General features: G+C 32.2%; 1 protein-coding gene across 4 annotated transcripts in view; it reads left to right on the forward strand.

The window, feature by feature from the left end:
- Positions 1-22,067, forward strand: part of LOC124356854 (ATP-binding cassette sub-family C member 3-like) — a 77,758-nt gene that overhangs the window by 54,268 nt on the left and 1,423 nt on the right. For 2 of the 4 annotated variants that reach the window (XM_046808114.1, XM_046808117.1), the window contains 7 exons: positions 2,949-3,072; positions 4,480-4,578; positions 5,675-5,803; positions 10,233-10,379; positions 15,831-15,989; positions 17,781-17,947; positions 21,399-21,593. In XM_046808114.1, coding sequence (XP_046664070.1) covers positions 2,949-3,072; positions 4,480-4,578; positions 5,675-5,803; positions 10,233-10,379; positions 15,831-15,989; positions 17,781-17,947; positions 21,399-21,593 — 1,020 coding nt within the window. Of the gene's footprint in view, positions 1-2,948; positions 3,073-4,479; positions 4,579-5,674; positions 5,804-10,232; positions 10,380-14,652; positions 14,830-15,830; positions 15,990-17,780; positions 17,948-21,398; positions 21,594-22,067 lie in introns of those variants that run through there. The other 2 variants (XM_046808116.1, XM_046808115.1) reach the window with 2 other exon arrangements.

Below are 22,067 nucleotides of genomic sequence, written 5' to 3' on the forward strand. Positions count from 1 at the left end.
GGAACACAGGGAAACAGGATTGGAAGGTTATTGTCAGTTTCTAAAAGAATATTCATAAAATTTCCTATAATCTTTTACATAATACAGATTGAAAAACAATGTAGGAAGTTACAGAATGATGATTTTCCAGAAAACAGTTCGTTGTTAACTTAACCTCTTCGATACAAACATCTAGTTACTGTACAATGAAGACAATAGTTTAATTCCTTTCCTTTTAATTTAAAGAAATTTTGATTTAAAATACTAAGTTTACATAAATGTTGAAATAGACCTTGCAAACTTACACCATCATGATTTTACAGTTTCAAAATAAGGATCACTTCCAACTATAAAAGCCATTAAAGTAGGCATATTCTCAGCACTAATGTTATCACTATGAGGGCCGATTTTCTTTTTCTACCTCCGATCTCATGTTATGATGGCCAGACAAGTGGCAAGTCCACAATGTGCGCAGTTGTCGATCGCGCATCTTCCCCACTACAACACTTGTCACTGCCGAACTCAAGTAGCCAGTTTACGCTGAGCTAACTTTATGAGTGATGGTGTTGTATTTTAATAGTGTCAAACATGTAAGGATGGATGAACGAATGTGCACGATGAGGGAGGTCACGGACATGTCTTACAAAGAACATTTAACATGAAGTTTGACAAATCACAAGTTGATTGTAGAATAAGGTCTAAAATAAAGCGTGCATCTCAGGGCTCTCTGTTTGTGTTAACTCATTGGAGAGTCAGTTTTATTATTTGGTTAATAGAACAAAGATGATGCCGAACCTTCAGTCTGTACCTTGTAAACCTTGATGTATTCCATAGCTGATTGTAGCTGATTGCTCTTTCATCTGTAACCTGGTTTCACTTCACTCTCCCCCTCCCCCAATTTTTGATAGAAATTGTACACCACTTCTTTAGGAAAACTAATCAAATCAAATAATTTATTGCCAAGGACAAAAAACATTTTGTATTAGCATAGTCAAGTATTTTTAAAGTGAATATTATCTACATTCTTATGTCATAAAACCCATTTACAGTATACAAACAATGCTCAATAAGTACATTCTTTACACACAATTTAAATATATTATATTCTAAACATCTAACATTTAAAGGCAGATGATTGAAAAAATGTATGGCATTGGACTTAAAACTTTGTTGAGTTGTTGAGAATTTACATTGCTCCTTCCTTAAATTATCCTTGAATCTTGTATTATAGCAGTGCACCTCAGAATGACTTTTAAAATTATCAATGTATTTTTTAACATATAGCAAACAATTATAAACATATAGACTAGGTAAGGATAAAACTTTCAACTCTTTAAATAATGATTTACAATGTGCTCTAGGCCTAGCACCACATACTAGTCTGATAGCTCTTTTTTAAAGTACAAACAAACACTGAGACACTGAACTGTTTGCCCACAAGATGTTACCATAAGAAAGATATGTATGTACAAAACTATAGTAAATTAAAAGAAGTACTTGAGAGCTGACGATTAAACTTAACCTTCTAATCATAAAAATTCCATTAGACACTTTTGGAGCAATCTATTTAGCATGAGATTGCCATTTAAGATTTGACTGGACCATTACGCCAAGAAATTTAATTGTTTGAAAAGTATTATTCCTTAAAGATATAACAAGATCTTGAGTTTTAGTCAAATTAATAGATAATTTATTTACATCACACCACTTAGCCAAAGCATCAACTTTTGAAGCAAAAATATCATCAATATTAGCATTTTGAGATTTCATGCTAGCACAAATCGTCGGCATACAGAAAACAAGTAGTATCATTATCTTCAATATTACAACGCAAGTCATTTACATATACTAAAAAAAGCAGAGGTCCCAAAATTGAACCCTGTGGGACACCTTGGTCAACATTTCTAAAATTAGATAAATTGCCTTTAAAATAAACTGCCTGCGATCTATCAGTAAGATAATATTTTATAAAATGAATCGACTTGCAATCAAAACCAAGAGCTTCAAGTTTCATTAATAAGATATCATGAGATACTGTGTCGAAGGCCTTTGAGAGATCAAAGAACTTTGCACTAATATGCACACCATCCTCTAAACCTTCCAGACAATCCTGAATAAAAGCAAGGACAGCATCTGTAGTTGACCTTTGTTTCCTTAAACCATATTATTGTGTGGAAAGTAGTTTGTTACTTTCTAGATATTTTATTATTTGTAAACTAATTAATCTCTCAAAGACCTTTGACACAGCAGGAACAAGTGAAACAGGCCTAAAATTACCATATTCATCTTTGGCACCTTTTTTTATGAATAGGAACAACTTTTGACATTGTCAGTTTATCAGGAAAAACCTAATGAAAAATTTAATGATAAATCTATTGTCCCTTTTTATTGAAATACTTTAATGTTTACTATAATTACACAGAATAAGTTTGTAACTATAAAAATGTATTCCACAATATGTTTTTTTGTTTGTTTGTTATGAACTACATGCATTCGCTTAAAAAATAGGAATCTAATACTTTTTTTCATAAGAAGTTTGAATAGTTCCGTTTATTGTATTATTTTTTCATAAAATAATTCTTATTTAGTTAACATTGTAACATAAAATTTGCTCAGTTGACACTAATATGATATTTTATAAATGTTTTTTTCCAGAAATATTTATTTAATTTGCAGTTTTTGGTTGAATCAGGCATAGCAATTTGGTAACATTTTTGCACATGATAAATCTGTAAATATGGAACTCTTTCTTACTACAATAAATTTATTTTACTTTTGTAATAAATCAGTATTGATCTACAATTGTTGTGTGTGATGTACAGAGTTAAACTACTAATTCAGTGATAGTGAAAATATCATAAATAAAGTTAACTATCAACCAATATTTGGTTATAGTCAGTTAGACTTACTCTGTTTACAATATTTTGTCACTATCAAAATATATCGTAATGTGATAAGTTTGCTTCCAGGTGGGTTGGAGTGTGGGTCTCTATGTGTGGTGTTTTCATTATTTTCCTTGTATCACTGATGGGAACCTCTTACATACAGTCACCAAATGAAGTATATTACGGTCTTCTGTACTTTTCAACAGTGGTAATTATGGTTTTAGGCTAATAATTACAGTCATATTAATTAGTTCATAGTTATTCTTACTGCCATTAGTATTGAGGTTGTAACCTTTTCTGATAAATGTATAGAATAAAATAAATTATTGAAATCTATAATACATGATCTGTTATTCATACTAGTAATTTTTTTTATTTTACTTTTCATAACAAAACCTATTTTGGTAATTATTACTTAAAATGTTATATGCACCTCTAATTTTATGCTAATAAGTCCAATTCAATAAAAAATAATATCAAATTTAGAACTCATAAGTTTTTGTCATTACACTTTTTTTACAATAATGCAATACATTGCCAAATAAAAAGTAAGACATGACATAAAACATGTAACATAACTTAAAGTAAAAGCTTTTCAGTTTTGATACATCAACAGCAATACGCCATTTAAATACTTAATGTATTTGAAAATAAAGAATATTTGTATTTGTATTTGCAAGATTTCTCATTTAAAACTCCTTGGATACTAAATAAGTATAAAGTAATAAAGTGATCAATAGTTCATAAAAATAGGCTATAATAGATTAAAATAGAACAAACTTTTCTTACAGAAAAATTAATAAATAAAACACTGTTATTAAAATTGGGCACAAGATTAAAACTGTTAATGGCACTACTACAGCCAACGAAAAATACAAGGAGGGTTCAATACTTATGCACCTCGGCAGAGAGAAAATAAAGATGCTTGTGCTACTTCATAACACAGCGAGTTCCAAGACGAGACTGAGACTCTTTGGACATCCAAGGGACGCTTAGGGCAAGACAAACGCGCGATTTCAGTAACTAAGAGAGAGACGGCCTTTAGATTGTACGATAGGTCCAATGACTGAGTCAGCTCATCGGTTTATGCCCTGTTTGGATGTCCTGGACTATTTTAAAGATAGTCTTATTCTAAAAGATGATACTAATCCTACTCTAACTAGATATATTGCGAATATTATACATGTCATCATTTCCAACACACTTCATCTTAGCATTGTTATACACAATAGAAAGTAGTTTCTCTTTGACTTTATTATATTTGTTATTTGACTGGATCATATAATTTTCACACCTTATAATAATGTAATTTGTGTAGTTGGAAGAACATCACATTTTGCTTATCGTGCAATTTTCACACAATTTCAATAGCATTCCACTTTTTTTTACTCTTTTCCGCTTTTTCTTTTTATAAGTTTGGGGTCTTTGAGGTGAAAAGTGATTGTTATTCCCTTAATTGTTTGGGAGTTAAACTTGACTGGTTGTAATTTGGTTAGTAGTTGTACATAATTATATTATTGACCTTGTGGGTGGGTCATACAAAAAGGGAAAAAGGATTAAGGAAAAATTTTTACTGAAATATGGAGTTGTTTTCAATAACCTAAAATGTTTACAGATAGTACATTACCTTCGTAATTCAGTGTTATCAGCTGCTGAAATTGAGACCAATATTGTTGCTGTGGAACGAATAAAGGAATATAGCGAAATACCAACAGTAAGTGACTTACATGTCTAAAACCTGTGTCATAAGCATATGAAAATAAAAGAAAATATTGTTATATGAAGAATGGTTTGTTTGTGTTGACTGGTGCGTACTCGTGTGAATTATTTTTAAAGTTGTGACGCATGATAATGCTAGCTTCCTGGATATGCTAACTGAATCTATGGTAACACTTTATCTCTTGAGTGTTTTGATTGACTCAGTTAAAAAATATTACTTTCTAGAGGTTTTACAATAACATTTTATACAAGACATCATCAAACAATATAAGTTTTATAACATCTATGGTACCACCCTTTTTCCCAACAATATTTCTTTCCAATATTGAAAGTAAGAAAATTACAGTCTCATAACATGGACAACTCATGAGATTAAAATTGTCTGTCTAATAATAACCATAAATACAAATAAATTAGCAGTACGCAAATTACCGACTTCTAAAACGTGCTTTTGTAGTTCTTTGTGTATTAAAATCATTTAGAAACAAAATAACGTGATCTATCTATACATAATATTTTTATTGCAGTTTGTATTATCTGTCTATATTTGTCAACACCATTGAGTCTGCTGGTTATATACGCGGACATTAGCTGCTCTGCAGCAAATAGACGATTACAAGTTTTTATTTTATCCACTCGTCGTACTTTGTGTAGTTGTACATAAATAAATTATCTATAAATATAAATCATTACATTTTAACGTTAATGGAATATATTCTAGAAAATTGTTTTATAAGGTACTATTTATATGATTTAAAAGCAGAAAGTAGAGGATCTGACTTGCAGTTTTAAAAAGATATTCATTTCCCAGATTCTCTGCAAATTACTTAGAGTATCATAGTATTCTTACGCTTAATTTAAAAACATACTCTTTTTTATTTTATTTTTATGGTTCTGATTTTAATTTTTCTTAAATTTGTATCGTGATATAAACGTGTTTACTTAGTTTTGGAAGTTTTATTATTTCCTAGCATAATTTATATTTATTTAGTGAAATTTTAAGTATTTGCAATTTTTAAACAATATTTAAATAACTTTCAGTGTTTTGATTTGTTATCATATAATTTAATAATTTGTTTTTATTTTACCAGGAGGTATTGCAGCTCAAACCATCACATAACAGTTTACGTGATAAAAAAGAAAACAACCTGAGAAAAAATGAGGAACCTAGTGAGGGTGACATTGGACTCTCTGAAGTATTCATAGAAGCAAGTGAAGATGTAATATCATTGATAATATGTTTTCAAACAATACGTGTACAAACTATATTGAGTTGGTCAATGTTTAGAGTTCTTTTTCCTGAAATATAGACAAAGTTAAACATTCTTTATTCAAATAATGTACAGAGATTGGATTTTGCATAGCATCATTTTTAGTATAAAGAAAATAAAATCATATTGAGTTTTGTGGCAAAGGTCATCCAAAGAGTAAATAGTTATACTAATTAGAAATTTGTTTTAATTTTGTTGAATTTTACTGAGTTTTTTCACTACTGATTTGATGTGGAATGGAACCTAAGAACTTCACTCTCACATAAACTAGACAGCACTGTTATTATGTAGCATCCTGCAGAACATGTTACTGAAGATATCAAAAGATGAAGTTTACTTTTTGCCTTGTATAATTCAACCGAGTACATACTTATTTTATTTTTTTCTTTATGTTACACCATTAAAAGTTTTCAAACAATTAATTGCAACACAAATTAAATCTATATGTGCTAATTTCCATTTATGAGCTCCTTCACTTTTAAGTTAAAAATACAGTTTCCAACTCAAAACATATGATTCTGTCTCTGAAGAAGTAATTAAAAGTGTTTAATTATATATATATCTTACATATAGTTCATTGAGAATAAATCTAGAAGTTCTGTATAAAGTAAAACGGTATCTTAAAAAAAATCCTACTCTGTTCAATCTATTTAAAATAATTAGTATCTATTTTTAAAACAAAACTTTGATGAAATTTTAAGCATTTGGTTATATCTTCGTATTTCTTTTTTTTATGAGCAATACAGTTTGAAATACTGTTTTAAGTCAATAATTTTCTATATTGTTGTTTAAGATTTAAATTCTTAAAATATATATGTGTAAACAATCTTTACAGAAAACAAAGTAACAAAATCAAGACTTTTTAAAGTAAAGCTAAAAAATTATTTATCTAGTATTTTATAATCAATATTTTATACAGGGGAAAATAGTTAATTGCGTTTGTAAAAGTTGTAACAAAAATAAACTCTTAACACAGAACATTGTGTGTTTTTCAACATTATTTTATGCAAAACTCAGTAACTATTTAGTTCTATGGCAAGATTCATAGTTCAAAACACTGAATTTTAATAAGTCATCAAACTCTTTTCATAGTGCATAGTAGCAGTGGCGCACTCAGAAAATAATTATAGGGGGGAGGGGCTGACCGGGGTCCCTGGGCCAACCAACGGAAAACTTTTTAAAAATTCCATGAAAAATCAGTATTTTAAGGCATTACTTTAACTTTATTTTAGCACTTTGAATACAAGTTTTAAGTAAGGACTATAGGAATGAATGATAAAACCCAGCAGATTAAATAAGATTTTACGTTTTATTTTGACAAAATCTTTTTAATCCGCTGTCTTACAAAACAAAATTACATGTCTTCTTTGGGTCTTCGTCAGTATGGATAATATACTGTCTGTGCCAACTGGAATTGTCCTGTGGATATTGAGATTGGCTAAGCCATTTAGCCTACTCTCAGACATTGTGTTTCTTAAGTATGTCTTGATTCTTCAAAGAGTGGAAAAGAAGTGCTCTGCTGTGCTGGTCGATACAGGTATAGTGATGAAAATCTTAAGTAGGATATGGATGTTTGGAGAGATTGTTTTATCACAAATATTTAGAAAATCAATTGCATTGACATGGTGTGTCTTGTTTTGTTGGAGAAAAGCTTGCCAAAACTTCCATTTCTGTCATCAACACGTTTTAGTTGTTGTTTTCCAAATCTTCTTCATAAACTTCAATCAACTTCAAAAACTTTCATCTCTTTACTTTCTTCACTATTCTCTAAATAAGTATGAAGCAAGCAGTGAAACCCTTTCGAAATGTTCTTGTGCTTTAAGAGACGTTCTTCGATGCAGGAAATAAAACTTTCAATCCAAGGGATGAATACGTTAATTCTATAAAATTGTTCTGTGCTTTCGGCTGAGACATTGCTTCTGTGTGTCTGCCTCCCAACAGTCTTTGGAACACTAATTGTAGTTTCATTCAATTCGGCCATTTTTTGTGCCTCTTGAATCAAGACTGAAAACTCTTCATTAACTTTTTCTCTTAGTGACTTCAGACTCTGAAGTACATAGTCAGTCAGCATAGTTCAAAGCAACCCAGAGATCCGCGTCACTTGACTGTAGCTTTTGACACAATATCAAAGTGTAGCTGAGTAGCTTTTCAGCTGATATATACTCTGACTGACATATAGCTGTCAAAAGGACATTGGCCCCTGAAGATGTGTCCTTATCATCCCAACACTTGATTTCTTCTAAGGATGAAATGATTGTACAGGTTGTACAGCTTCTTCATGATGAGGACAGCATCATACCTTTGAAACCATCTGATTGGGCATAGCTGTTTGAGTTTTTGTTTCTTAGTTTTTGGTGCTAGTGTTTCACTTTTTTCCTGGAGAACATTTTGCCTCTTTGGTGTGTTTTTTGAGCTGCAATGTAATTTTTCTCTTGAGGGGGGGTTACAGCCCCTTTAGCCCCCCGTGAGTGTGCGCCTGATTGTAGTACTTACACGGTTTTACACGGTTCACAGTTAATTCTTTATTAATGTATTTCAACTCTTTAAGCGAATTTATTGAACAAACACAAAGATTATAAGCTCAAATTCACAGGAGAAGTTACATAAATAAATTTTGTATCTGTAGCACTGGAAAATAGAAATGATAGTATATGGAACAGCATGTACATACGGGAAACCAACAACTTCTAGCCAAATGATCTATTCAATTTCCTACTATCTGATAAAATATAAAAGATAAAATATAAGATATTTAAAAAATAAGCACTTTATCATGGTATGATTTACAGATATCCTCATGGATAAGGAAAACTACTCAAAAGAACTCAATCTAACAAAATATATCGCCAAATGCAACAGTTTTTTGCATAAAGAAAATAAGAAAAATTATGTATGCACAGCATGCAATCAGTCTGTACAAAATAAAACCAGCAAAGAAAAAAAAGATGTCCATCAGAATGACAAATAAATTAAATAAAAATTTCATTTTTAAATTAAAACAGTTAAACTAATGCCATATTTGATATGCTAGGTGTTTACAAAATGAAGTGTCTTGATTGTCCCAAAAACCACATAGGATAGACTCTCGGTCATTTAGAGAGATAAATGCAACAAACACTGCTTCAATATAAAAATTTAAAAACAAAATCCAGTTTTATCGAATACCTACTTGATGAGAACTACAGCATAGATGACATTTGCCAAGGTTTGGAAGTCTTGCACTGCTGCCAGAAGGGCAATTTCAGGTTACGTCACTCTGTCCAGTTGTTTTGTCACCGCAACGCCACTTGTTTAATGACGCACAATTGTGTTTTTAATTTTATTTTATGTATTTTATCACTTGTTTTTGTTGTGTTTTAAAATTTGATTTAATAACTATTTTTTGTAAACACTGATGAAGCAGTATATTACTTAACATTGTTTAATAATGAAGGAATCCTTTGAAACTTTATGTCTCCATAAGACATAAACCCCAACTTTTACATTTTTTTACAGAAGTTAAGTACCCTACAATAAAAGAATAAAACAGGATAAAGAGAAATAACATAAATACTGTTGTGTGATTTTAATTAGACTTAGTTTAATTCATATTTACTTAGTAGTTGTAATTAAATAATCCATGAAACAAACTAACACAGGGTGAAGATAGGTTACCTGTTTGTTTCCTATTTTAGCACTGTGTGTAGAGTCTCTATGCTCGGTTGGCTAGTATGGTTTTGTCTGCCACTCTGGCGGGAGCACCTCAAGTGCAAGTTATCAGTGACATACTGTACTCTCTCACCTCAAACAAGTTTTTTTGACCCTTAACATTTCAACCTCTTTTTGTTTCCCACGACATAGAATGTGTCAAGTGTTAGTTTACCATTAGGTCATATTTTGTGTATGAACTTCTTCCGCACATTTATCGCCCTATTGTGCCACAGTTGTGCTCACTATTTCATGTGTCTAACTTGTCAGAGAAACCTCTTCGACACTCGTTTTTGAACATGTCTGTAGGTTAGTTGCAGACATTTATAAATATTCAAAGTCTCAGTGTTCTTAAAGTTCGCTCATTCTTGTCACCTCTCTTTGTCAGAAAATTTGCAGGTCCTTAATTAACCATTTATTGCTTTGTTTTGCATTGCTAGGTAATTGTTGTGTGTACTCATCAACTGTTAAAAGAATATAACTTTGATGTATAGTTTTAATTATACCAAATTAATTGTATTTTACTGTATGTACTTTATTTTAATATTGAACTCATGTAGATAAAGCCTGTCATTTTTGAAAAAATTTACAGTAAAAATAATTTTCATTAATGTCTTAAATAAACATCATATTATCACTTACGATAGTCCATAAACCTGTTCAATTATTTTCATATGGATGAATGTTCCAGGAAAACCAAGAACTTCTCATCCCTGTAGGCTGGCCCAGTCAAGGAAAGGTGGAGTTCAAGAGATATAAAACAAGATACAGGGAAGGAAAACCCTGGGTACTTGATGATCTGAACTTTGTTTTCTCACCCTCGCCCGGCTATAATAAGGTTTTGATGCTCTACATATTTTATTATAATGTCCTATATATTTGTAAATCACATGAGTTATTCTTAAATGTCATCACACACATGAACCAAATACACAAACACATGGCTCCTAATTTTCTCCTTTCCTCTCCCTCCAGCACTCATTTTTACTGAACACAACATTTCTACTTCTTGGTTTAAAGTTTGTTATAAAACATTTTGAAAAAAATAATAGAATCATTTGTATTTGCCTCAGGCAAAAAAGTCTTGTTGTAATGGATGGGAAATGTCTATGTTTAAGGAAATACAATCATCATAAGGTTATCCTTTTATTTTATACTCTTTTATAATTTTTAAATAATATCCTGATTTTGTGATTGTTTGGGAAAAGTTATCTTAGCTATAAATAAGTAGTCCTAATTCGAGTTAAATAGGTGCTAATTAATTATGGTTTCAAATTGCATTAATCTAAAATGGCCATAATATCTTTTTAATCTTATAGAATAACTGTTTTATTATGTATACTTCCACCTAAAACGAAAATCAAGTAATTATTTTTGGGAATGCTCTTGGGTTGTGAGGACCTAACAGCTTAAGTATAACAAACTGTATTGAATATTTATTATGATTATTGATTATTAGCTAATGTTCATATCACATTTTGCTATAAATAAAGTAAGCATAGTATTGTGGTGCACTTACATTCATACTACGTAGACTACATATACATACAAGAAATAATCATTTATTGATACAAGTATCATTTAGATTGTAGAAAATAAAAAAGCCACATTTTTACGAAAATAGAGCTATTTAATGAACTCCCTCAAGAAGCTAGAACTGTTAAACTGAATAGATTTACATATGTAAATGTTTAAAAAATAATGTTATTCCATACATGACTAGTTAGTCTGTGATATCAGTTCATCAACATTATATGACATTACTGGAAAATGTTGTAAGTTTTAATTGGTTACTGCATTTGTTTTGATTTCATCAGACTTATTTAAAAATTTAATTTGTTTGGTGCGTTATTTAAATGTGCAGAAAAAATGAATAAGGAGACACTCATATTTGTTTTTAACTAAAATAAACAAGAGAGGGGACTAGTAAGATACCACACTTCATTGTTTCCTTGCCACATTCTTAAAATTTCCAAGGCTTACACAGCCTTATTGCATTATTTATTCTAATGATGCAGCATTAGCACAATTGCTCCCAGGTGCCACATATATGTGGCACAAGTTAATTAGCTCCCAGGTACCAGCCATATTAAATATGACCCTATCTATAAAGAAAACTTAAAAAATTGCTTAAATTCTTTGTTTTAATACAAGTAATCTGTGGTAATGTATAATTTATATTGTAACAAATTTATCAGGTGTAAGAACATATTTGCTGGTGACACATTTATGTAACACTTGGTCTATAGGATTTAAAAACTGTTCTCAATAGCAGTTAAATATACTACAGGCAAACTGACACATATACAGGGTGATTCATGAAGTTCTCCCCCCACTTCTACAGCACATTGTACTAGTAAAAATAATGAAAAAATGTTATATAAACATAGGTCCGAAAACGCTTCGTTAGTGAGTTACAGCTAGCGAAAGATTTCGCCTGAATTCCTGGGTAAAGAGTAAAATAAAGCCATACTGAACTTTTGGAAAGGTTAATTAAGTAAGAAATATCGTGGATTCTTATGTATTTTTACCTGATAAAGCTAATAAAAAATAGGCTTCAGAACTGTACCTGTAGTAGTTTTTGAGGGATTCAGGGTTAAATGCAAAAAATTGGGGCACGAAACAATGTTTTTTTTTAAGTTTGATGTACAATAACTTTGTTAAATTGGTAATAAATACATAAAATCAACAAACATTAATTGTAGAGAATTTAATTCTGAGAAAATTGATATAATCAAAGTCTAAAATAAAACAGAAATAAGTACAAAAAAAATCGATTTTATTCAGTATAATACATTACTAGGTTTAAGCAAATTAATCAGGTTGGGCCAACCGTACGCACCTTTTTATAATAGATGTTCGAAAATGAGGCCATCATTATCAATACATTTTGCAGCACGTTTGTGTATTGCTTTTGTTGTGTTTCTTAATTTTTCAGGACTTCCCTGTATCTGCACAGCCGAATCCATAATACGGGCAATTAATTCATCACGAGAATTCACTTTTGTCTTGTATACAATGTCTTTCATCCATCCCCAGATGCAATAATCCAATGGAGATAGATCTGGTGATCTTGGTGGCCAAGGGTGAGGCCCTCCACGACCAATCCAGTGTCCAGGAAATTGATGATTTAAGTAAGCAGAAACGGCACGTGAAAAGTGGGGAGGTGCTCCGTCATGCTGGAAGTACAAATTTTGTCTGAGATGTAAAGGAACATTCTCTAACAGCTGCGGCAACTCTTCTTGAAGGAAATGCAAATAGAACTCAGCATTTAGGCGTCCCAGGTAATATGAAAGGTCCAATCAGCCGATTGTGCAAAAGGCCACACCAGACATTGACGCTAAATCGGTGTTGAAAAGTTCTGTTCCACTACCTCAAGTGGATTTTCTTCTGCCCATGAGTGTTCATTGTGCAAGTTATTGACACCATCCCGAGTGAATTGTGCCTAATCCGTAAACAAAATACGCTTTGTAGAGTTGATTATTAATATTAAAAAAGTTGCAAAACTCCAAGCGAAGCGGACCATCCCCTAGCTGTAGATGTTGAACCTTTTGTTTATGAAACGGATAAAATTTGTTTTCGATTGAGTGACCTCCACACCGTTGACTGCGAAAACTCCTATTCGCCTAGAAATACGTCGTGTACTTACACCTGGACTGCGATGAACAGCATTAATAACAATATCATCATCAAGTTGGACAGCTCGTTCATAATTGGTTCTAGTACTTGGTAGTGATCTGTTTCCCGAAGAGTAACGAAAAGTTCCTGAAATTGTTTTGGTATCTGGAATCCTCCTATTAGGGTAACGTAGTTCATATTCTTTCTACAGCAGCTCTAGCATTACCATTTACAGTAACCCAAAATAAAAACCATATCAGCGTATTCCTCTGATGTAAATAAGTAAGGCATTTTTTCGTTGAATAAACAATCGAATTATAACTCACAGAAAAATTGCATTTAATAACAAGATTCACAGAAACCCGATCTCCTGCTGTAGCTTGCAAAACACCACTAATACACAGTTCTAACGTAACAGTACAGAATACCATTGTTGATCAGCATGTTATTCGTGCGTTACCAACTTAGAAATTAATAAAACAAAAAACTGCATTTCGATGATTAGTAAACAATAATGGGAAAATGTTTGCTTTCATTTATTTTCGAACATTTTACGTACATTTTTATTTAAAAAAAAAAAATACAACGTAATTAAAACATGATATTTTTATTTACAAACAAATTTATTTAACAGTTAATCTTGTTTTCTCAATTTATCTCATCATTAAGGAACAAACATTTTGTTTTTGTTTTATTTTATTTAAAATACCGTACGGTATTTCTTTACAGCTAGTAATGTATTATACTGAATAAAATCGATTTTTTGTACTTATTTCTGTTTTTATTTTAGACTTTGATTATATCAATTTTCTCAGAATTAAATTTTCTACAATTAATGTTTGTTGATTTTATGTTATTATTACCAATTTAACAAAGTTATTGTACATCAAAACTTAAAAAAAAAACATTGTTTCGTGCCCCAATGTTTTTGCATTTAACCCTGAATCCCTCAAAAACTACTACAGGTACAGTTCTGAAACCTATTTTATTAGCTTTATCAGGTAAAAATACATAAGAATCCACGATATTTCTTACTTAATTAACCTTTCCAAAAGTTTCAGTATGGCTTTATTTTTACTCTTTACCCAGGAATTCAGGCGAAATCTTTCGCTAGCTGTAACTCGCTAACGAAGCGTTTTCGGACCTATGTTTATATAAACATTTTTTCATTATTTTTACTAGTACAATGTGCTGTAGAAGTGGGGGGAGAACTTCATGAATCACCCTGTATGTGCCCCTATAAATGATCTGCAATAATAAAAAAAAAGGCAAACAATAAAAATGCAATAAGGAAATGAATGGCAATCGGCAAACACGCTTTACAGAAGCCCGGTGAGTACTTGATTAGGTACACAACAACAGTATCCTCAAGGCTTGTAATTGTTGTATCTCAGTTTAGTATAGTGGGTTGCACAGGGGCTGGGAAGACTTGCCTTGTCACTGTTCTGTATCCTCAAGGCTTGTAAGCTAATGTAACCATTGTTGTATGTCAGGTTGGTATAGTGGGTCGCACAGGGGCTGGGAAGACTTGCCTTGTCACTGTTCTGTATCCTCAAGGCTTGTAAGCTAATGTAACTATTGTTGTATGTCAGGTTGGTATAGTGGGTCGCACAGGGGCTGGGAAGACTTGCCTTGTCACTGTTCTGTATCCTCAAGGCTTGTAAGCTAATGTAACCATTGTTGTATGTCAGGTTGGCATAGATCGCACAGAGGCTGGGGAGACTTGCCTTGTCACTGTTCTGTATCCTCAAGGCTTGTAAGCTAATGTAACTATTGTTGGATGTAAGGTTGGTATAGTGGGTCGCACAGGGGCTGGGAAGACTTGCCTTGTCACTGTTCTGTATCCTCAAGGCTTGTAAGCTAATGTAACTATTGTTGTATGTCAGGTTGGTATAGTGGGTCGCACAGGGGCTGGGAAGACTTGCGTTGTCACTGTTCTGTATCCTCAAGGATTGTAAGCTAATGTAACCATTGTTGTATGTCAGGTTGGTATAGGTCGCACAGAGGCTGGGGAGACTTGCCTTGTCACTGTTCTGTATCCTCAAGGCTTGTAAGCTAATGTAACTATTGTTGTATGTCAGGTTGATATAGTGGGTCCCACAGGGGCTGGGGAGACTTGCCTTGTCACTGTTCTGTATCCTCAAGGCTTGTAAGCTAATGTAACCATTGTTGTATGTCAGGTTGGTATAGGTCGCACAGAGGCTGGGGAGACTTGCCTTGTCACTGTTCGTATCCTCAAGGCTTGTAAGCTAATGTAACCATTGTTGTATGTCAGGTTGGTATAGTGGGTCGCACAGGGGCTGGGAAGACTTGCCTTGTCACTGTTCTGTATCCTCAAGGCTTGTAAGCTAATGTAACCATTGTTGTATGTCAGGTTGGTATAGTGGGTCGCACAGGGGCTGGGAAGACTTGCCTTGTCACTGTTCTGTATCCTCAAGGCTTGTAAGCTAATGTAACCATTGTTGTATGTCAGGTTGGTATAGTGGGTCGCACAGGGGCTGGGAAGACTTGCCTTGTCACTGTTCTGTATCCTCAAGGCTTGTAAGCTAATGTAACCATTGTTGTATGTCAGGTTGGTATAGTGGGTCGCACAGAGGCTGGGAAGACTTGCCTTGTCACTGTTCTGTATCCTCAAGGCTTGTAAGCTAATGTAACCATTGTTGTATGTCAGGTTGGTATAGTGGGTCGCACAGGGGCTGGGAAGACTTCTTTCGCCTTGTCACTGTTCCGCATCCTCGAGGCTGTAGAAGGCAAGATACTCATTGATGATGTCAACATTTCTCAGCTCACATTGGCACAATTGCGATCAAGTCTAAACATTATAACACAGGTAAATTTCCTAAAATGATATTAAAGTAATAGCTTATGAAATATAAGTAAATTAAAATTATTTAGTTATGCCCCTTTTGGACTTAATTGACAAATTATGTTTAACTATCCTTAACTGCAACAAATCAAAATCAAGTGATAAGGTACTGTCAAATCAAATCAAATCAAAAACATCCTTTATTTCTTTTATGTTACAAAATGTTATAAATCTTAGGAGCACAATATTAAATTTATAATATAAAATTAATTTATTAATTAAAAAAACATGACTTTATAAAATAAAGTTAAATATAGCCTATTATAAATATTTGTGCAAACATTTCCTCATAGCTAGCATTTCCTCATAGGTGCTTAGCCTCCTATATGACTCTAATTATGTTGTCCTATATGTTGTTTTTAGTAACGAAGCCATTTGGCGGATTCAATTTTATATGTAGTCTGTGGTGGAGTGTTGTCTCCAAAACATGTAACAAGTGACAAACACATCATTGGTTGCTTTTGTATTTGATAGAGATAAGGATATGTAATTTGAAGAATTTAAACTAATACTAGAATTTAAATTACATGAAAAACATAAAACCAATATTTAAAACTTTTATTGTTTTGTGAGGCCTTTCAATAGCGAGGCTATCATCTTCAGACACATCACAAAAGATATTTACTTTTGTGATGTGTCTGAAGATGATAGCCTCGCTATCGAAAGGCCTCACAAAACAATAAAAGTTTTAAATATTGGTTTTATGTTTTTCATGTAATTTAACAGTGACCAATATAAGCTCCATCTACAGCATTAATACTAGAATGCTTAAATAAAAAAAAGTTATAATTTGTGGTTTTGCACAATTTATAATTTAGAAGAACAAGTAATTCATATAATGTTAAATCTAAAAACAATACCCCTTTTATGATACATTTATGTATACTTGATATTGCTTCATTTTTATGAAGTTTATTTTAGAACATATTATGTAAATAAAAGTAACTCTTAGATCAAGAATGAAAAGAAAACTTGTTATTACAATAAAACAATCCTGTAAGATGGTGAACGCTCCTTTGATGTTTAATGTCAATTTCAGGATACCACATGTCATTTCCAAGAATGCTTGAGAGTTGTTGCTGTTGATGTAGTCTTGGTTAAAAACGGAAAAATCAAAACAAGGCTGTTTATTATTTTACATTCAGCTTTTTTGTATTTGGCTGTGTACCATTATATGATTAATCGTGTCACACTATTACGGTACTTTTAAACTAGGAAGAACTTTTGAAACATTGATAGGGCTGCCAATAAAAATATCTTTTGGGGTCTGGTTTTTAATAAAGTTGTTTTCTAGCCAAGACTTTTAATGTCAGTTAAAACTCAGATTTGTCGACCTTCAAGATTTCTACATCCTCCCCAATGAACCGTTTTATGGTGAGATACCTGTACTACGAAAAGTACCGTACTAATGTTTAAAAACATCACCAAGTGTATTTTAGTTATGGCCACAAACAATTACTCAGCCATTATTCAGTGTTTTATTTATTAATTTATCTGTATATACATAAATGAATAAGCTGACTTTGTCTATCGCTGTAATTAAGCTTAATGACAATAAAATATTTCTGATTTCTGACTTTTGAGACCATCTGGTTTTGCAGAGTTTCAGTTTGATTGTGGGCAGTATAGAAAGGTCAACGCAAAAATAATTTGGAACAAATGTCTAGAATGTATTGTTCTTGTATACATTTCAAATTACATTAATAAATAAAATCAATATGGAGATATCTAGATTGTTTGAACTAATCTTGGCAGGAACCTGTACTTTTCACTGGATCTCTTCGGATGAACATAGATCCATTAGGATGTAACTCAGATGAAGATATCTGGAATGCCTTGAAGGCGGTAAGGCTGAAGCAATATTTCAAAAAACAACCAGCTGAACTGAACTTTGTTATTAAAGAGGACGGGGCAAACCTTAGGTGAGTTATTCTCCTTCTCAACTGATTTCTTTGTTGGGTTTCATTTGATAAAACTTAGAGATAATGAGATCTTATTCTTGATTCAATATCTGTATGCAATACCGTAAGAAGTATATAAAAATCTAATGAACAAAGTCAGCTTTCTTGATACAAGTATATTGCAACAACAAATTAACATGCAATTTGTGTACACATTAAAATTAAAACTAATAATTGATAATTAGATAATAAAATAAAATGCAGTAACATAAAATTAGTTAAAGTAGAATATTTCAAATGTATCACAGGTTAAGAACTCTTCTACAAAATAGAATGTGCTTTACATATACCAATCAGTCCAGTACTAAACATTATGGTGCATGGGAGCTAAAGAGTTAATATCTTAGTTGTTTTTTTGACAGAGTAGACTGCTCAGACTTGCTTATATAACTTCTTAACACGTTAACTGCCAAGTCGACCAGATCAGGCCTCAACATGACGATAACATAGTTTTACTTTATTGCAGCTACAAGCATTGCGTTTGGCTCTGATGGCAAACCAGTGGATTAAATGTTCTAATTAGATACAAGAATGAACAGAGAACGTTGTTTGAAGTATTTTCGTTATTTTTAAGGTTCAATAAAACACTGCGGAATATTATGAACTTTTTTTCTCCCGATCGGGTCAGAAAATTTATTTGTTACCAATATATTTTTCTTCTATACTTTCGTTAATTGATTTTATTATGTGATTATATTGTTTTATTAATTATTCTCGTTTCATTTACCTCATTATCGTTGTCAATGAAATTAGAAAAACTATTTTGGGAGCGTTTATATTGGAATTATTGGATATTCAATAAAAACAAAGTTTATTTTTAATTTGATATATAAAAGAGGATTAATACTTCTATAATACAGATTAATGTCTACTTGTGGACTTTCTTAAAACAGTCTTTGCAGAGGTAGGGCTTTCTTGGGCACAGATTACAGAAAGTTTTCACTTTCTTCAGATTTTGTGATGTTTGATGACCTCCCTCACGCATATCCTTGTTGTAGCAAATCTTGCAGTTTTTCCTTGATCTCTGTTTGTTATTTCCCTCACCAACAAAAGTTGTTGACTCAGAAATATAGTGATGGCACTGCAGATAGAATTTCGTCTTCTAGACCCAAGAGTGAATACACTAACATTTCTCTGAATGTTTTGATGGAATACACATGACTTCTTCTATGTTGAGCAGTAACTTCTACACCATTCTCGTACACTAGCCACGTGTTGACAACAGCTATTCCAAGAAGCAGTTCTTCTGCAATCTTGTGGTACCAGCGCAGCGACAATGTCTTCCAAATCAGAAAACTCAGATCCACTATAATTTTCCAATTCACCATAATTACCTCCATGTCTATCGCGTTCACTACTCATCTCTATATCACTTTCATCCAGGTTTCCATTCATCTCTGATATTTAATAATAAAGCTTGGACTAACATAAACAATCATACAACTATTTAACGAATAACCACAATGAAAGCAGAGAGTGCAAGTGAGGTTACATAAATTGGTGCGAACTACGCGACGTATCGGCTGTGAGCGGAAAGCAGTTGGGAATGTTTGTTCAGTCATCCTTTTATTGCACACGCACCATAGAGCAATAAAAAAGGAACACATGCTGTCTTCACAGCCATTTAAACTAAATATCCCAATGTGAACTGAAATTTCTATGTCAGCCCGATCGGGTCGGCAAGAATTTTTTTCAGGCAATTTCAGATGAAAAATAAATCTGCCAACCCGATCAGTCCAAAGTTAAGTCCCACACCCCTTATCGTATAATTTGCATAAATCGTTTTCATTTACAGTTACATTCATCACGAAAACAATATCACATAGAAAACGACTACAGACAATTTTGGCAATACAGGGAACTCTAGAATTCTTTATGGTGGCAGTTAACGTGTTAATCAGGGCAACAAAGCATGTAAATCTTGTGGAAATTCCATCTTGAGGGTGATAGCAATAGACAGTTTATATGAAATCCACCTATTATTAGAAAAGTAAAAGAGAACTGCTGGAATTTGTTACACACTCGTACATGATATAGCCTAGTTTTACACTAGTAATATAGAGTACATAATGCAATAATTCATGTTTTCAAAGCTGCTATTAAAATTATTTCTGAATTTGAGTTAGAAGAACATGGAAATATTAATCTTATATACAGTTTTATATTTTTATTTGCAACAATAGAAATTCAACTATGTTGATTACATAGCAAATATATTTCACATTTAACCTTATATCCTTATTTAGTAGTAATAATAATTAAATTTGGTATGTTTAACTAGCAGACTGATATTAATACTTTATTAAATTTTGTATTACCCCTAAATAGCTGTTTAATGTAATGTATTATTGGTTTGATTAGTTTAATTTTGTATTTCTCGGATGATGATAGATAGATTTGTATGTGCCTTGATTGAAAATGTATGACGAGTTATTTTGAAAAACAACAATGTAATGTTGAAAATCGCTTTAAATAAAGACGTTATTATTATTATTACTTTACTAGAAGTTATCCGTGGCTTTGCACACAATTTCGTAGCCTTTGTATATATATATATATGAGCACTTCTGATGTGAGTAAATTATATTTTCAGTGCCAATTTTGAGTTTGACTTGTTTCACTGAACAAGAAAATAAATACATACACAGTTCTAAGGAGCCTACTTTGGTCATAAAGAGTACTTTCAGCCATTGTAATTTACTTCCAGTCTAAAATAAAATCGAGTATGCTTTGTTGCCCTGATCAAGAAGATATATAATAAGTCTGAGTAGCCTGCTCTGTCAAAAAACAACTAAGGTGGGTTTTATAACAGTTATGCATAGTAAACATTAGATTGTAACTTTGTCTTTTGATATCTGCATTATAATAATAATCAAACACTACAAAATTTGTGGTATAATGTACAATTAAAAATATGTTTTTACTAAAACTTCTAATTTTACTATCCCGATAAGCTCTGCCCTCAATATTGATTCCAGAAAAGTTGAAACAAGAAGTATTGTTACTACCAAGCTTACTCTATGGTTTCAAGACTATAGATGAATAAAAAAAATAGTTAAATTAATTAAACATATGTTTGTGCTGTCATAACACAATATTTACATAGAACAGTTGATTACATTTAACACGCTTTTTAAATTAATAGGTTGCGTTTAATGCAATGCAGTTCTTATGGGGAAAACCCTCAAAAATATAAATTTTCGCACTAAACAAACTTTTTTCTACTTCTATGATTAAAATATTGATGTATCATGCCTGGAAACCTGCCCTAGTTCATAATTAAGCCAACAATGAAAACCGTATCAAAATCCGTTGAGTTATTTAGAAAATGTTGATGTACAAACAGGCCAACACAAAAGCGTCTTTAATTTATACTATTTATTGATTTATTATTTATTTGTATTATTTTAAGTGTTGGGAATAAACAGCTGATCTGCTTGGCACGAGCCCTCCTACGAAAGACAAAAGTGTTGATCTTGGATGAGGCCACATCTGCATTGGATCAGAATACAGATAACTTTATAAATGATAAAGTCCATGAAGAGTTCAAAGATTGCACTGTGTTCACCATTGCACATCGGCTCAGCACTGTAATGAGGTCCGACATGTGAGTTTACCTAACTAAATCTAAGGATCAAATTACTTGATCAGTAAACATTTCATAGATAAATAAGTGACTCTGGTAAATACATCTAGAAATGGATGGCTAAATCCAGCAAACATTTCAGAGCATCCAGTGACTCTACAGTACTCAATTTGGTACACCATCTGAATACTACCATTGACAGGTAAATCTGTGGTAAATAGATTTAGAGAGGATGCACAAGAGGGATGAGTAAACACCATCTACACCATCACATACTTTGTAATTTGAGCATTGGGTAAGTAAATCTGGAGATAGAAAATGTGATCTAGCAGATCATTCATTAAGTGTTCGATGCTATCACAGCACTGCTATTTGTTGCACACCATCTCAGTACCATTATGGGCTGTAACAGGTTAATATGGGGTAAAAATCTGGGATGGGGAAGTCTTGATCCAGCAGGTCATTCACAGAGAGTATCAAGAAAGAAAAATTAAA

Source organism: Homalodisca vitripennis, chromosome 3 (genome assembly GCF_021130785.1).
Source record: "Homalodisca vitripennis isolate AUS2020 chromosome 3, UT_GWSS_2.1, whole genome shotgun sequence".
Lineage (NCBI taxonomy): Eukaryota > Metazoa > Arthropoda > Insecta > Hemiptera > Cicadellidae > Homalodisca > Homalodisca vitripennis.